A 22,979-nucleotide genomic window follows, 5' to 3' on the forward strand; every position below is an offset into this window, starting at 1 on the left:
TCCCCACCACCGCCGTGGACACAAAGCTGGTTCATGGGATGCAGCGACTACGGGCATAAGTAGCCTGGCAGCCTGGGGCTCAGCTGTCACAAGAAGTCCGGGTCTCACAGCACCAACGCCTCAACAGTTCCATCAAGGGGACTCCTCCAGAGGCCAGGTCTAGCAGACCAGGGCATCCCCTGCTGAGAGGAACTCTTCCGGGCCATGCAGGCAGCAGCCTGGACTCCCCAGCCAGTGTCACCACCCTTGTCACTGGAGAAGGGCAGGCCAGCTAGGAGCCCCACTCCCCCCTCCTCCCCATCCCCAACCCTCCTCTGCCCTCCACACATCTTACATCCCCGGCACTCAGTCTGCGAGGTAATGCTGCCTGCGGTAAGGAGAACACAGTCCTGGGAATAAATAAAGGGGCGCCAGGAGTGGGGAGGACAGGAAAAAGGGAAGGGGGGGTCCGGGGGGACCTCCAACACTGGATAGAAAACTAGAAAACACAGACATAGAGACACAGGAAGGCAGAAGGTGAAGAAATGGACGGTGAGAAGCAGCGAAAGATAAATCGAAAGGTGCACAGGCAGACAGGATAGTTCTCCCTGTCTCCAGAACCTCCGGGACATGTTCATGGACTCTTGACAGGAAAGGATGGAGTAGGCAGTCACTCCAGACACTGAGAGTAACCACATTTTTCTTCCTTCTAATCCTGTCAATCACGGGGAGGAGGCTGAAATAACACGGGCAAATGAGAAGCATGGTATTGGGTGGGGGCCTTGGTTGGAGGAGGGTCTGTGCATCATCCCACATGTGAAGGACATGCAAAGCAACATGCAAATGAGTATGGCAGTGTTTTAATCAAAGACCAAGCAGTGGTTTCCTTGAGAAGTCAGGCCACACAAAAATCTGGGTGGTTGTGTTTGTGGCCCTGACCCTCTGGAAGCAGAGAGATGGAGGGGGAACCTCCCCCAGCTCCTGAGGGGAAGATGAGAACCTTGGAGAAAGGAAGCTACAGTGTCACTCGGCTGAGTTTGCATTTGGGCGGGAGCTCGGGCAGGGTGGGCCCCTGGGGTTTGCTGGTCTGGTATAGCGAGATAAGCCCGGGGCAGTTGGGCAGGCCGGTTCTGGACTAGAAAAGACCCCCAAGGATCTCCGGCTCCTGCCTTCCAAATGTGGTTCTTCCAGGTTGGTTATGTCAGCTTGGTTGAGTTCAGTCTGAGACACTGTCCCCCTCGAGGACCTGCTATGTACCTGGCCAAGTGCCACCCACTGAGAGAGGCAGAAAAGACGGGCCTACCTGGACCTGAGATCCAGGAGCCAGACACACGTTGGGGGAGAGGAGTCCTTCACTAAGAAGCAGTTATCAATACTAGACAGTACACTCCCAGTGCCAAATAAGCAGTGTGGACAAAGGAAGTCCATGGAGGGTGGAAAAGGGGGAAGGTAGTGTGGGCTCAGAGGAGGAGGATGTGTCTCACCCAGTGGGGTCTCTGTGAAACGTAAATCGAAAGATGCACAGGCAGACGGGCTGGGCAGCCCTGTCTCCAGCACCTCCAGGACATGTTCATGGACACTTGACAGGAAAGGATGGAGTAGGTAGTCACTCCGGACACTGAGAATAACCAACCACATTTTTTTTTCCTTCTAATCCTGTCAATCATGGGGAGGAGGCCCAGGCCAGGCCTATGAGGGGCCCAGGCCAGGGAAGAGCACCAGGTAGGAGGAGACAGACGGGCAGACACGGGGAAAGGACTAGGAGAAGGCTACCATCAGTGTGTTCTCTCCCTCCCCAGACTGTACCTCCTCAAGGAGAATGTGGCCTCAAGGGGCCGCCTTTGTGGCCCTGCCCCTCCTGGGGCCCACCCTGGTCTGGCTGCTCACCCATCATTGGATGTCTGGTTGGTGTGACAGCCTGAGAAAGCTGCCCTGGTGCCCATCCCACAGAGTCTTGTTGCTGGTGTGGACAGCCATCTACTCTATCACGGGGTAAGTGTCTGTTTCTCATGCCCTGGGGTGGGAACAAGTCTCCTACCCCTGAATTGCTGCCGTACACTGACCTCTAAAGGGATGGTACCTCATCTTGCCTCTTCTGGGGTGTCCCCTCTGTGCCTGCCTCGGATTCCAACCCCTCTCTCTTCCTCTACCCTCTCCCAGTAACCCCATCCCTTCCCCCACCTCCCCCCCAGCCCTCAAATGATGCCTAGACCCACTTACCCTGATTTCAGCCCACAAGGATTCCCTCTTGGTAACCAGAAGGCCCTAAGCCAGAGGGCTTTCTCCTTTTACCATAGAACACCCTCCTCTGAGCGTTTCTGCCACCATCTCCACAGATACGCCTCCTACCTGGTGTGGAAGGACCTGGGAGGGGGCTTCGGGCGGCCCCTGGCCCTGCCCCTCGGCCTCTATGCTGTGCAGCTCGCCATCAGCTGGACTGTCTTGATTCTCTTGTTCACAGCCCACACCCCCGGTCTGGTAAGGCGCCGGTGCTCAGCAGTGGAATAGGGTAGGGGAAGATGAGGCCACCAGGCCCCAGAAGCTGATAGCACAGCAGGTCAATCAGGTGTGGGCAGGTAACGGTTGGGCAGACTTCTCTGAGCTTCCGTGGCATGCACAGAGCGCAGGGAACTTGGCTCGCTAGGTCCAGGGTGCTGCAGAAAGGTCGAGGGCCGGTTCCCAGGGCAGCCTGCCTGACCGCCCTGCCCCTGCCCAGGCCCTGCTGCACCTGATGCTGCTCTTCGGGCTGGTGGTGAGCACGGCGCTGATCTGGCACCCCGTCAACAAGCTGGCTGCCCTGCTCCTGCTGCCCTACCTGGCCTGGCTCACCGTGGTTTCTTCCATCACCTACCGCCTGTGGAGGGACAGCCTTTGTCCAGAGCACCAGCCCCAGCCCACGTGGGAGAAGAGTGACTGAGGCAGGGGGCAGGGGAGAGGAGGGAGGGACAGGGCGGGGATAGAGGAGACCTCTGGCAGGGCTGTGGAGCTAGGGTGGGGACAGGGGAAGGGGGGGAGGTGGCAGGGCTCGATGAGTCCCTGAAGGTGACTCGCTCCAATGTGGCCGCCGTCCTAGGTCCCCTGGTGCAACTTTCCATTAGGATTCAGAGACATGGGAAAGGAAGGAAACTTATTTCACACTTAATATAAAATAATACATTTTGTATTAATAAGAATTAATTTAGTAGTATCAATAAATAAACTCCTAACTATCTTTGAGGGTGTGATGTGAAATGTATACTTGAGTGTATGAGGTCCAGGGCTGCAGGGTGGGAATAGATGTGTCTGTACATCTGTGTGCATGTGCACACGTGAATGAAAGTGTAAGCACACGTGTGGGAAGAGTGGGCAAACCATTTCCGCTCACATGCCCTCACAAACCTGACCCCAAAACTTAGGACTTGGATTTTTTTTAACAGATATTTTTTTTTGGGTCCCACTGCAAGGCTTGTGGGATCTTAGTTCCCCAACCAGGGATCGAACCCTAGGCCCCTGGCACAGAAAGTGGCAGGTCCTAACCACTAGACCTCCAGGGAATTCCCAGGACTTAAATTTTTAATTACCTGAAAAGTAAAGTGTTTTTGAAAAGTCACAGAAAGTTAAAACCAAAAAGTAGATACAGTAAAAAAGGATACCAATTACACTTGTCAAGCTATATATTATATTGATTATATATTTTGTATTATGTATCATATATAAATATAAATATATATTATGTATCACATATAAAATATTATATAGTCTACATTATATTAATTTTATTTAATTTATTTATTTTAATTACTATATTATATTAATTTCACTAATAACAGTATCATAGTATATATTATGGTTCTATGATATATTATACATTATATTTGTCATATTAAGACCTTCTGTCAATATCTCTGATAAGATTATAGATCTTTTTTATTTTTGTTTTCATATACTCTTATACTATTAGTTTTTTTACATCAATTAATTATTATTGTAATAAGAAAAAATGTTGAAAAAGGAGAAATGTAAGCCTCGGTGCTGGCTAGTGAATTCAGAAGAAGCGTCTTGTCCAGTCTTCTCTCTTACTTCTCTTTCTAAACTTTCTTATTGGCTTTTTTATTTTCCTCTCTTCCCTCCTCTTGTTTTCCTCTCCTCTGGTCTCAAAGCCCTGATAGTGGCAAGAAATGACTGCCCAGGGCTGGCTCCCCAAATCTTTAAACAAGGCCAGCTGGAAGACCCAGGCGCCTTTCGGAAGGAGCTTTTAAAAATACCAACCAGACTGTCTAGGGAGGGGCTTGGGCATCAGTGTTTCTAAAACTGCCAGGACCCCCTCATGTGCAGCGCACCTGAGAAACACTGCTGAGGCTGTCCCAGAGCCATCTGGGAGCTTATTAAAAATGCCTATTCCTCGGACCCCACCCAAGACCTAGGAATCAGAACTTTGGGGGTAGGCTCCAGGCGTCTTTAGATTTAACAAGCTCCCAGCACTTCAGTCAGCTGCTCGCTGAAATTTGAGAGCTCCAGGCATGGATGGTCTTTCAGGGCCTTTTTTGCTTTGGTTCTGTGAGCTGCGTTCTGGGTCTGGAACCAAGGACCACACAGGGGGACTAGACAGAGGACATCATCATTTGAGAAGGAGATTGGCTGTTCCTGGAGCTCACCAAGTGAGGACAAGCGAGAAGGAATCTGCAATCTCCCCGCCTCCACTAAGGGCGTGTTCTGCCCAGCTGGGCACATCGGTCACCGGCGTTCCTGAAGGGCACGCACAGTGTCCCACCCACCTCTGTGTCCCCAGCCCCAGAGCAGCACAGAGCACAGAGAAGGTGTTCATACATCTTTGTTGATGGGTTGATTGAATAAAGCAACACATGATCCCATTAAAAGACAATGCTGACCAGCACCCCACCAACACCTACACCCCACTCTGGACCAACTGAAAAAGCCTCTCTCTTGGGGGAGGGAAAGGCATTAATAGTTGCTGAAACTTCTCAAGTGGTTCTAACGTGCGGGCAGATTGAGAACAGCTGCCGTGGGGCGTTGCTTCTCCAAGTGCGGCCCAGTGACCTCCTGGGGCCCTTGTTGATGGCCTGGACTCCAGCCTGGCTCCAGACTCACGGAATCAGATCAACCTGAGGAATGTGGGCCATAAGGTACGGTGGTTTGCAGTTCCAGCCTTGGAGACAGACCAACTTGGGCTTGGATATTGACCCTGTCGTTAACTGGTAACCGGGTACAACTTACTTCACTGTCCTTCATTTTCCTCATCTGTAAAATGGGGACCTCAGAGAATTTGGGGTAAGAGTAAATGTGTCTGGCACAGAGGAGGTGCTCAACAAATGTTAGCTGTCCTAGGAGGGGACCCCGGGAGGCCACCTGTTGAATGAGCACCCATGGTTCTGATTCACACTGCAATGGGGACCCACCCTACTCTGAGACCCCGGAAGTACTTCCCAGACTTCCTAAGGGCCGGGAGAGTGAGTGACCTTCTCTGCAGGTCTGTGGGCCAGCCTGACCAGTGTTACACACACAAAATGATGGGCTCTTTATCTTACACATTCACATGGATTTTGACTTCCCCTCAATTGGATTTTTTAAAGCTTTTAGTTCAATTGATAACTCCATTGATCCAGGTAACTGTTTTAAATTTATAAATGTAATCTATAAATACTGATCGAGCACAGGCTCAGGAGCCACACTGCATGGATTCTTATCCTAGCTCCCCACTTAAACAAGCCTACGCCCCAGAAGTATTTGTCATTGTCATTACCATCACCACCTCATGTAGGCATTACAGATACTTGCTACCACATTTTATTCATGTTGCCAACTAATTCTAGAAATTAAACTGGCCCTCCGAGAGGATGCACCATGACTGTCACGTGACTGTGTCCTCCGCAGGGCAAGCTGACACCACACGTCCAGGGGTCCAGATGCCTCTAGTTTTGGATATTGGCCCTAGAAGGAAGCTTGATTTGGGCAGTGTCCCAAGCCCTGGAATAGCATGACCGCTTGGCACGGCTTCCTGGCTTTGTGCAAAAACAACTGGAAAGGGCAGGATCTCCAACCCCAAACTCGTATCCTCTGACCCCAAAGTCATCCTTAAAATCCCCCTCAGCACCAGCTCCTTGGTTCCTGAGTGAGAGCCTCTAATCCTCCAGCCTCCCCACCTGCCTGGCCTCTACCCCGCCTCCCAGTTCTGAGCCCAGTCTGGAGTACACACTACCCTCGGCCCCTCCTCTCTGGTTACCTAGAATTGTGCCCAGATCGAATCGGAGCTGCCTTCTCTCTTTGCCAGACGTGTCCCGGGATTCCACCATCCAAGTCACGTGTGTGTGCTTCTGTGTCCTTGGGCAGTGTTTTTCCATTTGCCTCTGAGTGGGCACCTGGTGTCTGAATATGATTCACTCGGCGGGTAGGGGAGAGACAAGGCCTTCGCCAATGTCTGGAGAGGTGGGGAGCAGCTCCAGGTGAAACAGCAACCCCAGGAGGCAGTGTGATGTCTCATTCTACTGTATCCTGGTTCCCTCTTTTCTCCCCTGATCGCTTCATTCTTCTCCTTTTGCCAATGTCTGCAGAATGGGGATACATAGGGGCAGGAGAGGTGGGCAGAACGGTAGGTGTATGTCCAGTGGATAAACGTTGGTCGGCTGGGCTGGGAGGCAGGCAGAGTGCAGGAAGTGTTTTCTCTGTGCAATCTCCCGTCCCTCCTACCTACAGGCAGGTAGAGGTGATGCCCTAGTGGAGGCGTAAGGCCCCCGAGTACTGTCAGGCCCAGGCCAGGGCTCCAGAGTCTTGCTTCCCTTGTGGTGGCCACCATCCATTCTATCTCCTGGGGTTTCCCTGCACTCCAAGCCCAGTTTCAGAGCCTTCCCAGTGATCTCTTTTCCTGTTGTTCCAGAAAACAAGCACAAGACCCTTTTGTTTTAAAGATTTATTGCTGATCCTCATCAGTGACAAACTAGTTACCTGTCCAAACAAAGCCTGACTCGGGGGGGATCCACTCAGATCTGGACCACCCCTGCCACTTCCATCCTCAAGCAGAGTCCACCGAGGCCCCTTCCCCCTACCTAGATTTCAAGGACCCTTCATAACAGAGGTCCCCTCATCTGGCTTGGGCGTTAAAAGAAGCCCTCTTTGTCACGCCAGGAGCCTCAGTGGTATCTAATCAACCCCGTTTGTCCCTCTAGTGTTTATATCTCTGAGGTCCCCCGGCCTGCCCAGAAATGATCTGCTCAGAGGAGCACCCGAAAAAGCGCCCCCCCACCCCCGCCTTCACCTACTCCAACACATTTCTAAGGGCTGAAAGTCTCCTCTCAAAAGTTGATTGTTGGGGCTTCCCTGATGGCGCAGTGGTTGAGTCCGCCTGCCGATGCAGGGGACACGGGTTCGTGCCCTGGTCCGGGAAGATCCCACATGCCGCGGAGCGGCTGAGCCCGTGAGCCATGGCCACTGGGACTGCACGTCCGGAGCCTGTGCTCCACAACGGGAGAGGCCACAGCAGTGAGAGGCCCGTGTACTGAAAAAAAAAAAAAAAAAAAAAAAAAAAAAAGTTGATTGTTAAGTTTATTGCTTTCTCCCAGTAGGTTCTTCGGCCCTGCAAACACCCTTTCAAAGGAGATCACTATTAGTCACCTTAGTGGGCATGATTCTTATCAGATCGCTCTCCTCAAAGACTCAAAGCACCAGCCGCAGGAGCCGGACAGTGCCAGGAGTGGCCACTGGAATGGAAGACCGCGGTGACCAGGAATAAAGTCCCAGGTGTCACCATTTTCCCCAGGGCGGTGTGTCCTGCATGGCCAGCCAACCATGATGTCCTGCACAGGAGGAGATTGGAAACTCCCGCCTGCCTTGTGACTCTAGAGCCTCCTTCCTTCCTGGCCTCAGACTCTGGAGACCCTTGGCCCCCATCCCACACCCTGCCGAGGCTCTTGGACACCCCTGTGTTTATGTCAACAGAGCGGTTGCTGGCGGGGACAGGCTCCTGCCCTCCAGGGCAGTGCCTGGTGCCCGTGGCCCGTTGTTTGTGTACCTCGTCTTGGTAGTGACCGAGGGGCGGGCACGCCAGGACTGGGTCTCTGGGGCAATGCATTGTTGGGGTCCCAGCTGTCCTTGCACATAAAGCACCCACTCTGTCAACGGGCTCCCAAGGTATCTTCCTTCGCAGAGTGAGAATATAAACCTTCCCCTGGTGAGGCTGCTATTTTCCTCCCGCCCACCACCCCACCCTGGCCTCTCTACTCCCTTCCCAGTGACGGCAGCTCGGCAGCCCACCGAGACCCAAGGAATAGCCGTGCCTGACCCTGTCTCCTCCTCTCAGCCACCTCCTAGAACCTTGGAATCTTTTCTGAAATGACCGTGGGAAATGGGGCAGGGAGAGGCAGGCCGCAGCTTACCCTGGGCCTAACCCAGCTCCTCCCAGACACAGAGAGGGGCTGGGGCCTACAGAGACAGACTGGGAGAATTCCCTTTTGGGTTTCCATCCCCACTCACCCACTGTCTGGTGTCTCTACACCTATACCCCCTTCACACACACACACACACACACACACACACACGCACACACGCACACCTCATATACTAATTGCTTCCAGAGCCCAATCTCCCTGCAAGAACTCCTTCTCCCCCTAGTCCCTTTCTTGCCCCTCCTCCCTCAGAGCCTGGCCTCAGGGGTCCTGGTAGCATTAGGGACTAAATGGTAAAGGAGTTAAGACTCTGGAAGCACAAAGCTCTGCTCTCACTAGCTGTGTGGCTCTGGGGGCAAGGCACTTAACCTCTGTGATCTCAATTTCTTCACCAATAAAATGAGGATAATAATAGTACCTACCCCAACATCCTTATAAGGAGTAAATGAGTTCATTTACGTGACCTGCTTAGAGCCTCGTCAAGCCCCAGGGAGGGCTGGGCCTGTGTCAGCTCTCATGTTACTGAATTCCAGGCGGCATAACCCAGTGGGAAAAGCATGGAACTTGGAGGCTGACAGACTTGGGTTCAAATCCCAGCGCTCCACTGACCCCACTGAAATAAATAGATACCTTATTTCCCAGTTTCCTCTTCTGCAAAAGGGCTGTATTGATAGAAACGTACCCAGCAGTGTTAACACAGGGTGGGGGGGGGGGTGAGGAATGCCTGCACTAAAAAGAGTATAGTGGCAGCTGCAGCAGCAGGAGTCCGGCTCCTGGCACCTGATCCCCCAGATTAGCTACTGCGCTCTGGGGCCAGCAGGGGAAACTGGACTGACTTGGAAAGGAGAGCCACGGACCACGTAGGAATTTGTGCCCCCAAGAGGTACCATAAATAGCCAGAGTGAGTCAGGGGGCCTCCAGGGAAGAAGGGCTGGAAAGGAGCAGTGGAAAAGGAAGCTGTCAGTCATCAGTCCAGGGAGCGTCCAGGGCACTCTCCCAAATGTCAAAGGTAAAAGTGTACGGATGTGGTAAGAGTGAGGGGTCACATCTTCAGAGAGGACCAGCTTGGGGACCATCTCCCAACATCACTCAGAGTCAGAAAATTTCCACACTGTTCAATTCCACCCTGCAGGTCTTCAGGAGCCAGGCCCTTCTTCCTCATTTTCATCCCTTTACCATCCTGGAATAGAGAGCAATAACTCAGCCTGCATCGCAGGTGGGAACACTGAGGCCCACCCAGAGATGCTAAGTGATTTGGCCAAGATCACACAGTGAATCAAGGATTGAGATGTGGATATGAACATGGATTTTTTTTTTTTTTTTTTTTTTTTTTTTTTTTTTTTTACTCCCAATCCAGGATATACACTACAGCCAAAATATAAGAACCTGGGCTTCCCTGGTGGCGCAGTGGTTGAGAATCCGCCTGCCGATGCAGGGGACACGGGTTCGTGCCCCAGTCCGGGAAGATCCCACATGCCGCGGAGCGGCTGGGCCCGTGAGCCATGGCCGCTGAGCCTGTGCGTCCGGAGCCTGTGCTCTGCAACGGGAGAGGCCACAACAGTGAGAGGCCCAAGTACCACAAAAAAAAAAAAAAAAAAAAAAAAAAAAAGAACCTATCCTCAGGGAGGAAGTCTTCCCCACAAGGGAACAGTGAGCTGAAAGGATCCCTTCTCCCCACTTTCCTCCCTGCAAGACATTAAGACATTTGACTCGTCCTTAGTCGATCCAAGCACATCACTGTAGCTGCGACCCGAATGCTTTAAAGATGTATTCATCAAACGAGTTGGGTGCAGCCCTGGAAATAAGAATGTAGGCTCAGAAGACCTGGACTTAAATCTTTGTGTGATCTTATACAAATCACCTTTCTGAGCTGCAGGGCCCTGAGCTGCAAAATGAAGACAATAATACACACCGTGTGAGACTGGCATGAGGACCAAAGGCGATAATGAGAGCCTGAGTGTCTGAATGACCCCAAATGCTATAAAAACTGGGAGCTGCTCCTGGTGAGGCAGCACCTTATTCCTCTCCGGATTCTTGGTGTTTACTACAGTAGTGCCTGGCATGTAGGAGCCCTAGATAAATGTTGATAAAATAAAAGAACGAAGTAAACTCTTTACATTTAATTGTTGTATGTTTGTGTGATGATAATAATAACAATGTGTGTTTGCAATTTATCAGTTATCACTGCCTTTCTTTGTGGACACGGGCACTACTACCGCTACCCTGTGCTTTACATCCCTGGAAAAATGACTGAATTAAAAAAAAATAACTTCTGGATAAGAATGCTTTTAGTAATAAGCCTAATAGGTAGGGTGACCATATAGTTCATCTATACTGGGGCACTTTGGGAGTGAAAGGGAAGGCAGTAGCAATTATGCCTGGACAACAGATATAAACTATGATTATACTGGGCAAACCAAAATGCTTGGACAGCTTACTCATAGGACGCAATGCTGCTCAGAACTCTCCAGAGGGGAGAGCCCCAAGTCCTCCAAATCATCCTGACTCCTATTCTCTACCCCGACCATGGAAGGGGTCCCCTACCTTCTCATTCCCACCACCCACCTGCACCGGGAGCTGTGTTCAGATCAGGTCCCCAGCGTTCTTAGGCGCCTCATTTTCAACATCTAGGTGACTCTGACCCACACTTCTATGGCCCTGAGAATGTCCTAGAATGTTTGCACTGCCCCAGACACGAAAACCCACGGCCCCGGCTAAGCACCCACCATGTCAACTGCAAAAATCATCCAGCCCCTCCCGATGCTCTTCCAGCTCAGGGATTATTCCAGGGGCCCCAGTCACCTCTCATTCGTTTCAATAGGTCCTAAAACCCAGTCCTTCTGCCTCTGCTGTTTCTCACCTTTGCTCTGTCCTCAACAAAGCAGCCTGGGTGATCCTACAAAACTATGTCGGACCATGTGTCCCATCTTTTCAAAGATAATGGCTTCCTAACTCACTCAGAGAAAAAGCCAAGGTCCTTATAACAGTCCCTAAGGCCCCAGCCTACTTAGCCTTTGTTGATCTCTCTGACCTCATCTCCTAGGACTCTCCAGCCATGTGTATGCCCTTACTTCTTCCTCAAACACACCAGGAAAGCTCCCACCTCAGGACCTTTGCACCTGCTTTTCCCCCTCCTTGGAACAATTTCCCCTTAGATAACCCTATGACTGTTTCCTTCACCTTCTTCAGATCTTTTCTCGATTATTTCCTTTTTCAAAGTTCTTCTCTGGCCACCCTATAAAAACATGTCACTCTAGGGGCTTCCCTGGTGGCGCAGTGGTTGAGAATCCGCCTGCCAATGCAGGGAACATGGGTTCGTGCCCCGGTCCGGGAAGATCCCACATGCCGCGGAGTGGCTGGGCCCGTGAGCCATGGCCGCTGAGCCTGTGTGTCCGGAGACTGTGCATCCGGAGCCTGTGCTCCGCAACAGGAGAGGCCACAACAGTGAGAGGCCCGTGTACCACACACACACACACAAAAAAAAAAAAAAAAAAAAAAAAAAATGTCACTCTGTCCCCCTTCCCTGTCTTTTCTCCTTAGCACCACCAAATAGACCATATATATTACTTATCCTGTATATTATTCAACACCCTCAAGCTCCGTGAGGGCAAGTATTTTCATTTGTTTTGTTCTTTGCCATAACCCAGTACCTGAAACAGCCCCTGGCATATAGTAGATGCTCAATAAATATTTGTTAAATGAATAAAGGACCAACTGAGAGGGAACATACATGGCAGTTGGACATTTGGCCTCAGGAGTGAAAAGGCCTGGTTTTAATCCTGGCCCTGCCATTTGGGGGCTTATGACTATAAAAAAGGCCCTTAACCCTTCTGTGCATCTTAGTTTCCTCATGTGTGACATGGGATAATCCACATTGCCTCCCAGGACTATTGAGAGCATTAAGTCCAATTTCACATATAAAACACTGAACTCACTGCCTGGCCTATTTCCAAAACTAAGCTTAGTAAATGGCAATAGTGTTACTTCTGGAGGCTCCCAGTCGACGTGACATTGCTTATGCATCATAACAGGTAAATCAGTTACTCCCTTTGAGTAACAACTCACAGTTTCTTTCCCAGTTTGCACTACTCATCGCCCCCTGTCTCAGGACCCTCTTTCCCTGAACCCAAGTCTCCCCAGATAAGCTGGCCTGGGTCTCTTTGCAAACGCCCCATTCAACACAAGCCTGTCCTGCTTAAACCTCTGAGAAAGTCTGAAAACTCACTATCCCCAGGCGAGCTGGGAGGGAAAGAAAGGTGAGGGGTACATGGTGAGGGGGGCGGAGAAGAAAGAGAATATGAATACATGTGTGCCCTGGTGTGGGGAGGGAGAGCAGGCCAAGCCATCCCCACCTGCCAGCTTCCTGTCTGCTGCTGATAAATAGGGGATACCGATGGCCAGATTTTCCATTCCCCCCATCCCGGCACCCGCCGTCACTCAATTAAAAAAAGAGCGAGAGAGCCTGGGGGAGGGGCCTCTGGTTATAAAGCCTGTGGGCCAGCGGGTGAGCACACCCCTGGACTGACAGATCCTTTTCCTGTCACCCCCAGGCAGATTTAGCTGCTGACAGCTGCTTGGGACTCTGCCGCCAGGCCTTGGCCCAGACCCGCCGCCTCTCCTCTCTCTCAGCGACTCCCAAGCCTCAGCCCCTCCATGGCCCAGAAAGAAGAGAGCGCTGCGGCCGCGGCCCCTACCTCGCAGGATGGCGAGGATCTGGAGAACCTGGAGGACCCCAAGAAGCTGAAGGAACTGGTGGAGCTGCCGCCCTTCGAGATCGTCACAGGGTGAGAGCTGGGTGTGGACCGGGCTCCTCCTCCCTAGAAGAGCACCGGCTAGGGACAGGCTGGGGGGACTTAGGAGGGTAACACTAGGGATTGGGGTCACCATGCTGCAGCCACGAGAGTGCACAGGTGTGCACAGCAGGGGCTGCAGGGGACGCAGCAGCAAATCTCTCTTGGCTTCTCAGACACCTCCAGTCAGGAGAGGTGGGGGGAACTCCGTGGAGGCCAGGGCCCAGAGGAGGAAACTACCCCTGAGGCATCACTTGCCTCTCTGGGTAGAGGTTGTTTAATCCCAGGGAATTTGGTAAAAACATGGGATGCCACAGGTACATTTCAACACGGTCCCAAAATAGCTCCTCCCTCAACATCTCTCTCTGCTTCTCAGTGGGCCTCTCCTCTACCTGTATGTCTCTCACTCTTTTTTAGAGCTTCTCCCTGTAGTAGAAGATCCTAAGACAGGAAAGACAGATCCATCCTTTCCCAAGCTAGAGTGAGAAGCGTTTTTTGTTTTTTTTTTTGCTTGATGAATCATTTCTGAGTCTCCCCAGGGGCTGCCTACATCCGCCCCGCAGGGAAACAGAGAAGTTCCAGGCCGGGCCCAGAACTTCTGGGCAGAGGAGGGGTTCCAACACCCTCAGCCACAGCCTGGAGGAAGCGGGATCTAGAGCAAAGAGTGTTGAGGCTCCAAAGAGGGGGCTGCACACAGGGTCCCCCTGTCTTCTCCAGATTATGCCACTTCCAGGAATGAAACCAAGCTGTCTTCCTCCTCTTCGCTCTCTGTCCCTTTGGCAGAAGATTCTGCTAAGTTCCTAATCAAAGAATAAGAAGGGAGTACGCGGGGCCGCTAGGATTCCTTCACGGGAGTCTCCAACAATGCCCACAGCAGACGAAGGGCCACAGGAAGAGAAACTGCAGGAAGAACGGAGGCCTGATGCCTTCAAGGGGCAGAAGGGGCCCCTTCCAAATTGCCTGGGAGGCAATTTGGACTTGCTGTTTGAAGCTGGGCAAGTGCTTTTCCAGTCCTGGCTGCAGTTTTTTCATTTGTAACGTGAGGAAGTTATGCTAGTTGATTCCCAAGGTCCCTTCCAACTCAGATATTTTCCGATTTCTAAGAGAACCTGAGGGAAATGCATCCTAGTCCCTGAGGCAAGGCTTCAGGAAAGAGCCCCTGAACTTACACTCACCCATGGCCAACCAAATAATGTTACCTTCAACCCAGGATTAAAGGAGCAATGGGGCACAGATTAATACATTCACAGGGAGAGCCTAGGGCCACCAGGACAGGAGAATCCTTGATTCCAGTGGCTCTCTGTGGAAGGAGATCCTTTTTCTAACACCTAAACATGCTGGTCCATGCTGGCCTGGGTCACATACACACACACACACGGGCACATGCACACCCACTCTACGCAGTGTTGTGACCTTGTGATCTCCCCGGCACAGGGGCAGGATTGCTTCAGAACAGAATTAGAGTATGTTTGTTGAGTTGAACATGCTTTGAGGTCTCAGGGTGGTTGGTTTTGAAAGCTTAAATCCTCCGATGTCACTTGCATGTGTCTGGAGCTTTATAATCCCGGCACACTTTCATAGGCCTGAGTGCATTCAAGGCTCGGCACAAGGCCAGGAGAGGAGCTAGATCATTGCCGCTCTACAGATGGGGAAGCTGAGAGTAGGGGAGATCCAGTCACTGCTCCAAGACCACAGAACCAGTAAGTGGCAAGTTTTCTGACTCCACCCTAGCATCCTTTCCACTGGTCTCCCAAACAGAGCGCCACCTCTCTCCATCCTCGAGATGGTGAGGCTCAGAGGCTTCCCTGACCCAAGGCTCAGAAAAAGAGGCACAGTAGGGCAGCTTTCTGGGCGCTCTGAGAGCAGTTCAGGAGGGAGGTGGAGCCCTTCGTGTTTCCCGGCCACAAGGAACAGCTGTGGAGATCTGTCTCCTGGGCCCATCCGAGTAAACAGACAGCTTAAAATAGCCTAGAGGTGTGGCTGTGTCTGTGCGGGGACAGGAAGACGGAAAGGCTTTCCTCTCTTTCGCTCTCCAGGCGCCCTGGCGTCAAAGGACCAGCAGAGCCTAGACTCCCATGGGGGAGAGGCCTAGCCACACTGACCCTTAGAACAGGGCCCCCCGACTAGAACCGCAGATGGCTTTTCAGGAGCAATGCGGAAACGAGTCAACACTCAGTTACCTGTGAGTAGATTTTCCACTCCATGGATTATTTGGGGGCAAATGTTTAAACTTGGACTAGCTTCCACTGCCCTCCAGGTTGCTTCCTTTCACTGTCTAGATTTATGCTTAGGAAATGCAAATTTTTTTAATGTAAAAGTGAGAGTGTGTATATATATATATATATATATATATATATTGCATTGACTCACATCTCCTCTCCCTCCATCAAGCAGACCTTTGTCCCACTTTTTTCTAGATATAAGGATTCTCCACTTCCTGCCTAGAGAATTGCAATGCCCAGAAACCGGGGTCTAAGCAGATGAAGTATGAATGGCCTCGTCTGCAGAAAGTATGAGGAAGTGGTGCCTAAGGAGGTGCTGAAGTTGGCAGGAGGGGGTAGGAATCATGCTGTTGGTTTCTGTGCTTGAAGAAGGGACTGAGTCCAGGTGAAGAAATTTACCATCAGCATCTCTCTCCCGACCACCACTCCAACACACACACACACACACACACACACACACACACACACACACACACACTTTAGCAGTAAAATATCTGCTAGGGTTGACAGCAATGGGCTATAATATAAGTAAATGTGGTACTTGGGCATATCATGCTACTAGAAAATAAAAGATGTTTGTGATTATCTATGAAATCACTGTCACTATTTCCTTCCTTCCACTAGTGGGCATAATAGTGTTATGTGATTCTATAATATAACCCAAGATGGCCATGTTGGCTAGCTCTCTGGAGAAATTTCAGACCTCTACTGCCTCTGTTCTCCTGGTAGCCCTCCAGGGCCGAGCTGTTTCAGTCTGTGGGAAGCCCAAAGAACCTCATTCAACCTTTATGCTCCTTCTAGAAGACCAAGAATCCCACTGGGAAGCCAAGCAAGCTCAGTCTCTGAGCAAGCCCAAGGAAAGACTGGGAGCCAAGACCTTCCGTGACTTTCCCTTGCCCCTTGAATGCACTTTCCTTCCTGAGGTCCCTAGTCCAGAAGGCCCTGCTGAGGGACAGGGTAGACCATGGGGCTGTTGGCCCACGGGGTTGGAAACTGATATTTATAGAGAGGTGAACATTCTTCCTCTCCCTTGGGTTTCCAGTTTCTCTGGGTCCTCTCCTCTTGCCTAAAGAAGAGGAGGATAGGCTGAGAGAAGCATCAGTTGTAGACCATCCAGCCAACCTGCAACTGCACACTGGGCCACAGATGTCCTCTTGGCTGGGCTGTACTTGGCAAAGTTGGAGCAATACTTCAGGGTTTCCAGAAGGAAACCTGAGAGACCAACAGGCAGCTATTGCTGAAGCCCCCAAGCCAACCAAGCAGCCATGAATCCTTCCAAAAGTTTTACCTGAGAATCCATCCTACAGGTAGCTTTGGATTGGACTTGGGGAAGTGGTCTGGCAAAAGGCCTTGACGAAAGGAAATCCAAAAAAGAGGGGATATATGTATACATATAGCTAATTCATGTCGCTGTACAGCAGAAACTAACACAACATTGTAAAGCAACTATACTCCAATTAAAAAACAAACAAACAAAAACAGTTTCAGCAAGAAAGGTAAGCTCTGTGCTTCTTGGGAGAAAAAAAAGTCACTCTAGGAAGGGAAGGGATCATTTAGCAACTGGCTGAGTTCAGGAGTGGTCTGGTGGGGTGAGTTTAATGGGGGAAAGCCCAGTGTAAGTGAATTCCCAGCAGGGATTGAAAGAGGACAGGGGAATCATCAGGCCATCCATCCTCCCCAAATGTTATGTAAATATAAACACATTCAACCAGGGACAGAGGGACTTAGGGAGCTAAAGATAGTATCCGAAGGAATCCCAGGGCTGGGTTCCCAAACACATCCACTCCACAATGGAAACTTAACCTTGACGGCAAGGGACATGGAAAGCTGGCTGGAGAAAAGTTGGTGATGGGGGACAGGAGGACTGCAGGAAAATAGCTCAAGTTTCCTCAGCTCTTTGGCACCTACTACTTACCCCTAAGAAGCCAAGACCCTGGGATACCAGGGATCCCCCTGCAGCCCGGGGAGTTGGGTGACCTCTCTGGGGGAAGGGAAGGGTTGTAGAGAAGCAAGAGCAGAGTTAAGGGTTGCCATACGGTATCTTCTGGGGCAACCACAGAGATTACATTTTTTAAAAGAAAACATTCAGCTCCTCTCCTTCTGCCCTTTTCAATCTTTCCTGTTGCAACCTCTTCACTCTCCTTGGACTTCAAACCTGCACAAACCTTCCCTATTTTATTTTAATTTATTTATTTATTTATTTTGGTGGTACACGGGCCTCTCACTGTTGTGGCCTCTCCTGTTGCGGAGCACAGGCTCCGGACGCGCAGGCTCAGCGGCCATGGCTCACGGGCCCAGCCGCTCCGCGGCATGTGGGATCTTCCCGGACCGGGGCACGAACCCGTGTCCCCTGCATCGGCAGGCGGACTCTCAACCACTGCGCCACCAGGGAAGCCCTTCCCTATTTTAGAAAAACATGCACATACACGGAAAGATGAAAACAATCTTCACCTCTGATGCTTTCTTTAGGCCCTCTCCTTTTTTCTCCCCTTATTACTACTAAACTTTTCAAAACACCTGGCCTTTTTATGCTGCTTTCATTTCCTAATCATCCATCTCCCCTTGGACATATTCATTACCAAGTCTGGTGCTCTAAGACACCAAATGGGCTTTCTAAATTTCAGGCTTTTCCCCAGCTTCACTCTCTCTGCCTAAAGCCACACCGGTACTCCTCCATGGACCTCACTTTCATTATACCTTTCTTTCCTCCAGAACCTGTAACAATTCTCTATTGGCTCCTGAGTCAAGGCTAAACTCTCAGGAACCTTCATCACATGTCCTCCACTCTACCTCTTCATTTTTAGTAGTCCTCTACTGTTCTCAGCTGTCTTATTTACATCTTTTCCTTACAGCTATAATCTAGCTGCTAGATTACAAGCATCTGGAAGGCAGAGGCCAAGTCTTTTATGGTTTTGAAATGTGTCAATACTATATAAGTTAATTCATATCAAGGTACCCTTGGGTAGTCTGGCCTCAAAGATAAACATTCTTGGACACTTACATGACAACCCTTCTTTCACCTGAGGGAAAAGACAGACTTGAGAAAAACAGTCCCTGGGAGAGCCTGGGACTGCATGTTTTAGGCCATCCCGTACCTAAGATGCAATATCTGTGACTGACAAGGAGAGATATGAAAGCATGAAATGTTCTTGCTCTGTCATGAGATATTTTACAGGCTTGTTACTTTGTAAAATTACTATTTGAACACTGCTTTTCAAACCTAGCCACATAGAATCATCTGGAGCACTTTTTTTAAAATGCTGATGCCTGGGCCTCCTCCAAATGTTCTCATTTAATTGGCTTGGCGTGGGGCCTGGGCATGGACATTTGTAACTCCTCGAGCAGATTCTAATGTACAGCCAGGTTAAAGAGTCACTGATTTAGAAATGTGAGCGTGTGTTGTGTGCTGGGAGTGAAGGTGGAGTGTTTGGAGACCTGTGCTAATGAGGTGTCCAGGATGCACAACTCACTCCAAATTCTCTCCTCTCCTTTAGATAAACATTTGAATTCCTTTGTGTCTTTTTGTCACTGCTGTCAGCGTAGGAAAGTCCTGTTTCGGTAATGAGAGTGAATGCGTCTCAGAGGTACTTATCTTGGAGAGCCATCCACTCCATGCTAGTTCTAGAAGAACTCATCATTCTCTCTCCTTCCCTGTGCCTTTGCCTCCTTGACCCACAGGGAGCGGCTGCCTGCCAACTTCTTTAAGTTTCAGTTCCGGAATGTGGAGTACAGCTCCGGGCGAAACAAGACCTTCCTCTGCTATGTGGTTGAAGCGCAGAGCAAGGCAGGCCAAGTGCAGGCCTCGCGGGGATACCTGGAGGACGAGCACGCCGCCGCCCATGCGGAGGAAGCCTTCTTCGACACCATCATGCCAGCCTTCGACCCGGCCCTGCGCTACCTGGTCACCTGGTACGTGTCCTCCAGCCCCTGCGCAGCTTGCGCTGACCGCATCGTCAGGACCCTCAAGAAGACCAAGAACCTGCGCCTGCTCCTCCTGGCGGGGCGGCTCTTCATGTGGGAGGAGCCTGAGATCCAGGCGGCTCTCAGGAAGCTGAAGGAGGCTGGCTGCAAACTGCGCATCATGAAGCCCCAAGACTTCGAGTACGTCTGGCAGAATTTCGTGGAGCAAGAAGAGGGAGAATCCAAGGCCTTTGAGCCCTGGGAGGACATTCAGGAGAACTTCCTGTACTATGACGAGAAGTTGGCTGACATCCTGAAGTAGGCGAGTGGGCTCAGCCTCACGTGAGTCTTTTCACTATTAACTTGCGTAGAGGGTTAGGTGGAATGAGTGGTCTCTTTGATTTTCCTTTGATAGCATTTCATCTCTGTTTTTGGTTGGTTGTGAAAACATTCTTAGAAGATCCCTCCTTCTTTTCTGTCTTCTAAATTCCTCTCCCTAAATCCTTTTCTCTCCTACCCTTTTATATCAAACTAATTTTCCCCGTAACTTGGAGCACGCAAGGGTGACAGGAATCCAGAAGCTTTGATCAGACAGAATGACTTTCATAGTAAGGTTTAGATGGTGCAAGGACCTGTTACTGAACAGCAAAGATATTTCAGTCCCCTAAGCATGTCCCCATGTCCAACTGTTCAGACTTAACTAACTCTGGACACCTTCTAGACGCCCTGCCCCCACCCCATTTGCAATCTTACCATTCCATTTTTCTCTAGTGCAGGTTCTGCATTCCTACAGGGGCTTTTTTTTTTTTTTTTTTTTTCATTTTTGGTACTTTTGAAAGTCCCCAAAAGCATCTGTATTCAACTTTTGGGGGGCCAGAGAAGCTTTCATGTTTTCAGACAAATGGTTCTGCTTTGAGGGAGACCAATAATTGCTGTTTGAATGTACAATGCAAGAACATTTCCCTAATGTTGAGAAGACCTCATCAGAACTCGCAGAAAAATGAAGAATGCGGGAATGAGGATAATATAGCAACAAGTTCTGCTATACAGCAATGTTTAAAGGGTTAAAAATATGTTTGTAAATTAGGCAGCAGCTCAGAAGTAGCCTCCTATAGATGTCAAGATGTGATAGGAGGAGATATGGGAACATATGTATATGTATAACTGATTCACTTTGTTGTAAGGAGAAATTAACACACTATTGTAAAACAGTTATACTCAAAGATGTTTAAAAAAAGATGTGATAGGAGAACTGGAAGTAAAGACTAGCTATTTAAGCAAATAATTAGGACAAGATTAAGGCCAATTTGGCCTCTTGCTGAGGGTAAATTAGACTCTTAGAGAAACAGGCCAATCGCCCTCAGGAAAGAGGGTAAAGGATCCTTTACTACCTCCTTTTGAATTTCATCTGATCTAGTTTGCTCCCATGGAAGTGCAATGACTAAGTCTCTTTACAAGACCTGAGTTACCCGGGCTTTCCTGGTGGTACAGTGGTTGAGAATCTGCCTGCTAATGCAGGGGACACGGGTTCGAGCCCTGGTCTGGGAGGATCCCACATGCCACGGAGCAACTAGGCGCGTGAGCCACAACTTCTGAGCCTGCGCGTCTGGAGCCAAGACCCAACACAGCAAAAATAATTAATAAACTCCTACCCCCAACATCTTCTTTAAAAAAAAAAAAAAGACCTGAGTTACCGATCCAAATTTTCCCATAACAGAGAAAGGGTCATCACCACCCTCTTATCCAACTTTAATTCTGGAACACCTCACATATTAATAAACATGAAAGCAGCATGCTTCCATGAAGACATTAAACTTATTTTTGGTGTCTCTCACTCATACTAGTCTAAAGAGATGTTGCTTCATGGACACGTTTTGGAAACATTAAGTGTTCCAGGGCTTGATGTTGGCAGGTGTTTGCTATTAGACATGCACACAGGGTGCCTGATCATTCTCCAGTTAAGAGTTCACCAATCCATGAAGACACAGTTTTTGGCCATTTCTTACAAAAAGCAGGACCCATTCACTGAATTCAGTGAGACTATGGTCAGGTAATGCCACATGATACTTTGCTCACACAAAATAAGACCACTCTGAGTGGTGGTGAGTAGTAAGACAAACAGATTTCTAAGGATGACCTCTGAAAATACAAAATTAACGTAAATTCCGCGAAGATTTTATTAGTTTAGGGACTGTCACTCGTAATTATAAACCCTACATAGATTCTGTAGAAAGATGACTGGTAGCCTAATTTTAACTCTAGTGTACTTTCTTCTTAAACATCTTTCAAAGTCACAGGCCACTTCTTCCAGCTGCCAAACTAACAAGATCTCAGAGATGGACGTGTGTGTGCGCGTGTGTGTGTGCATGTGTGTGTTGTCCATTAAGTCAAATAACTAAATAGCTAAACTTGCTATAAAAATTAAGCATTTCAAGGAGGACTAAAAAGAGCCTTTAATTTTGGATAACTGAGAGTTATACTTTTGCTAATCTAAATAAACAAGTAAAATAGATAAATCAGTTTGAGGGAAAAGTCCATTTCTAAGTCAAATTATTTTTAAATAAAATATTATTGGACATGTTCCACATTATAAGCCTCCTTCCATTAGTGTACATAACCGTATTATCTGGACCAATTAACATGCTTCCCTGTACTCTATTTTAGTTGCTCATATTCCTGAAGGGAAAGGTTAAAATGTACCAAGTTAAAAAAAAAAAATTGGCATGAAATCAAGTTGTCATCTAAAAGCCCCAAAGAACTCTGCTTAATTAAAATACTCTCAAGAAATGAGCATTTGTTACAGAAAATTTGTCTCATATTTCTTATTCCGTCTTTTTGAAAAATGACAGAAAAGGATTTAACCATATATTTAACTCAAGATAATGTATTTAAAGCAGATCTCTTCTGGGGCTTTCTCTGTACGAACCACACCAAAACATGAATTAAACAAATCCAGTCCTGAGTAAACCGGAAATCACAGGAGACTATGGAGAAATTCAGGCACTTGCTGGGGAGGGCACAAAGAATCCCTAACTCAAAAGGAAAACCCTTCACTGTCTAGGGCCAACAGGGCTCTCAGTAACATGCTTTCTGTTTTCTCACTAAGGTCTGTCTGCTGCCACCAAGAGACAGCAATGACACATGTGGCCATCTGGGACATGCCTGACTTCCCAATACCACTTGGAGCTGGACATTTGACACAAAACCGATCCTACTGCACAACGCCCTCCGAGGACCGAAAATACACTTATGCTGTAAATCATTTAAGCTGTGCCTCCCCCTAAGGCTGCTCTTGGGAAAGAGGAAAGTGAGCTGCAAAGAGAAACAGCAACCATATATGGACACCAGGCATCCGTGGGGCTGAAGGTCCACATTATTCCCTCAGTTGGGCTGCTTAGGTCGAAGAGCCTCAGACCCAAAGTCTGCACAGATCTTTGAAATATGTCCAGAAATGCATCTTAAGTTGGGATCTTTTTTTAAGAAAAACAGCAACGTTAATAAAAGAGGTGGTGTAGTCTTTCTGTGACCAAGTTTCTTGAGGAACTTGGACATTTAGAAGTTATTACGGACAGTGAACAAGTCCCAGGAATAGGGATGTCCCAGGCTATGAACCAAGCCATGACAATATAAAAAGTGGGAGGAAGACTTAAACCAGAACTTGCCTAGGCAACACGGGATGTACTAACTCTCCCATGCAGACTTCACACCTTGGT

General features: G+C 49.3%; 2 protein-coding genes across 2 annotated transcripts; both read left to right on the top strand.

Annotated features, from left to right (window-relative positions):
• Window positions 1-1,798: 1,798 nt before the first annotated feature.
• TSPO2 (translocator protein 2) lies at window positions 1,799-2,896 on the top strand. The gene is made up of 3 exons (XM_059075214.2): window positions 1,799-1,971; window positions 2,316-2,457; window positions 2,696-2,896. Exons 1-3 carry the CDS (start codon window positions 1,799-1,801, stop codon window positions 2,894-2,896), a joined length of 516 nt encoding a protein of 171 aa, XP_058931197.1.
• A 9,967-nt stretch (window positions 2,897-12,863) lies between these two features.
• On the top strand, window positions 12,864-22,785 carry APOBEC2 (apolipoprotein B mRNA editing enzyme catalytic subunit 2). The gene is made up of 3 exons (XM_059075213.2): window positions 12,864-13,138; window positions 19,045-19,608; window positions 22,373-22,785. The coding sequence occupies exons 1-2, from the start codon at window positions 13,008-13,010 to the stop codon at window positions 19,586-19,588; spliced, it is 675 nt and encodes a 224-aa protein (XP_058931196.1). The 5' UTR covers window positions 12,864-13,007; the 3' UTR covers window positions 19,589-19,608; window positions 22,373-22,785.
• The last annotated feature ends 194 nt before the right edge of the window (window positions 22,786-22,979 follow it).

The sequence above is a fragment of the Kogia breviceps genome, chromosome 10, assembly GCF_026419965.1.
Source record: "Kogia breviceps isolate mKogBre1 chromosome 10, mKogBre1 haplotype 1, whole genome shotgun sequence".
Classification (NCBI taxonomy): domain Eukaryota; kingdom Metazoa; phylum Chordata; class Mammalia; order Artiodactyla; family Physeteridae; genus Kogia; species Kogia breviceps.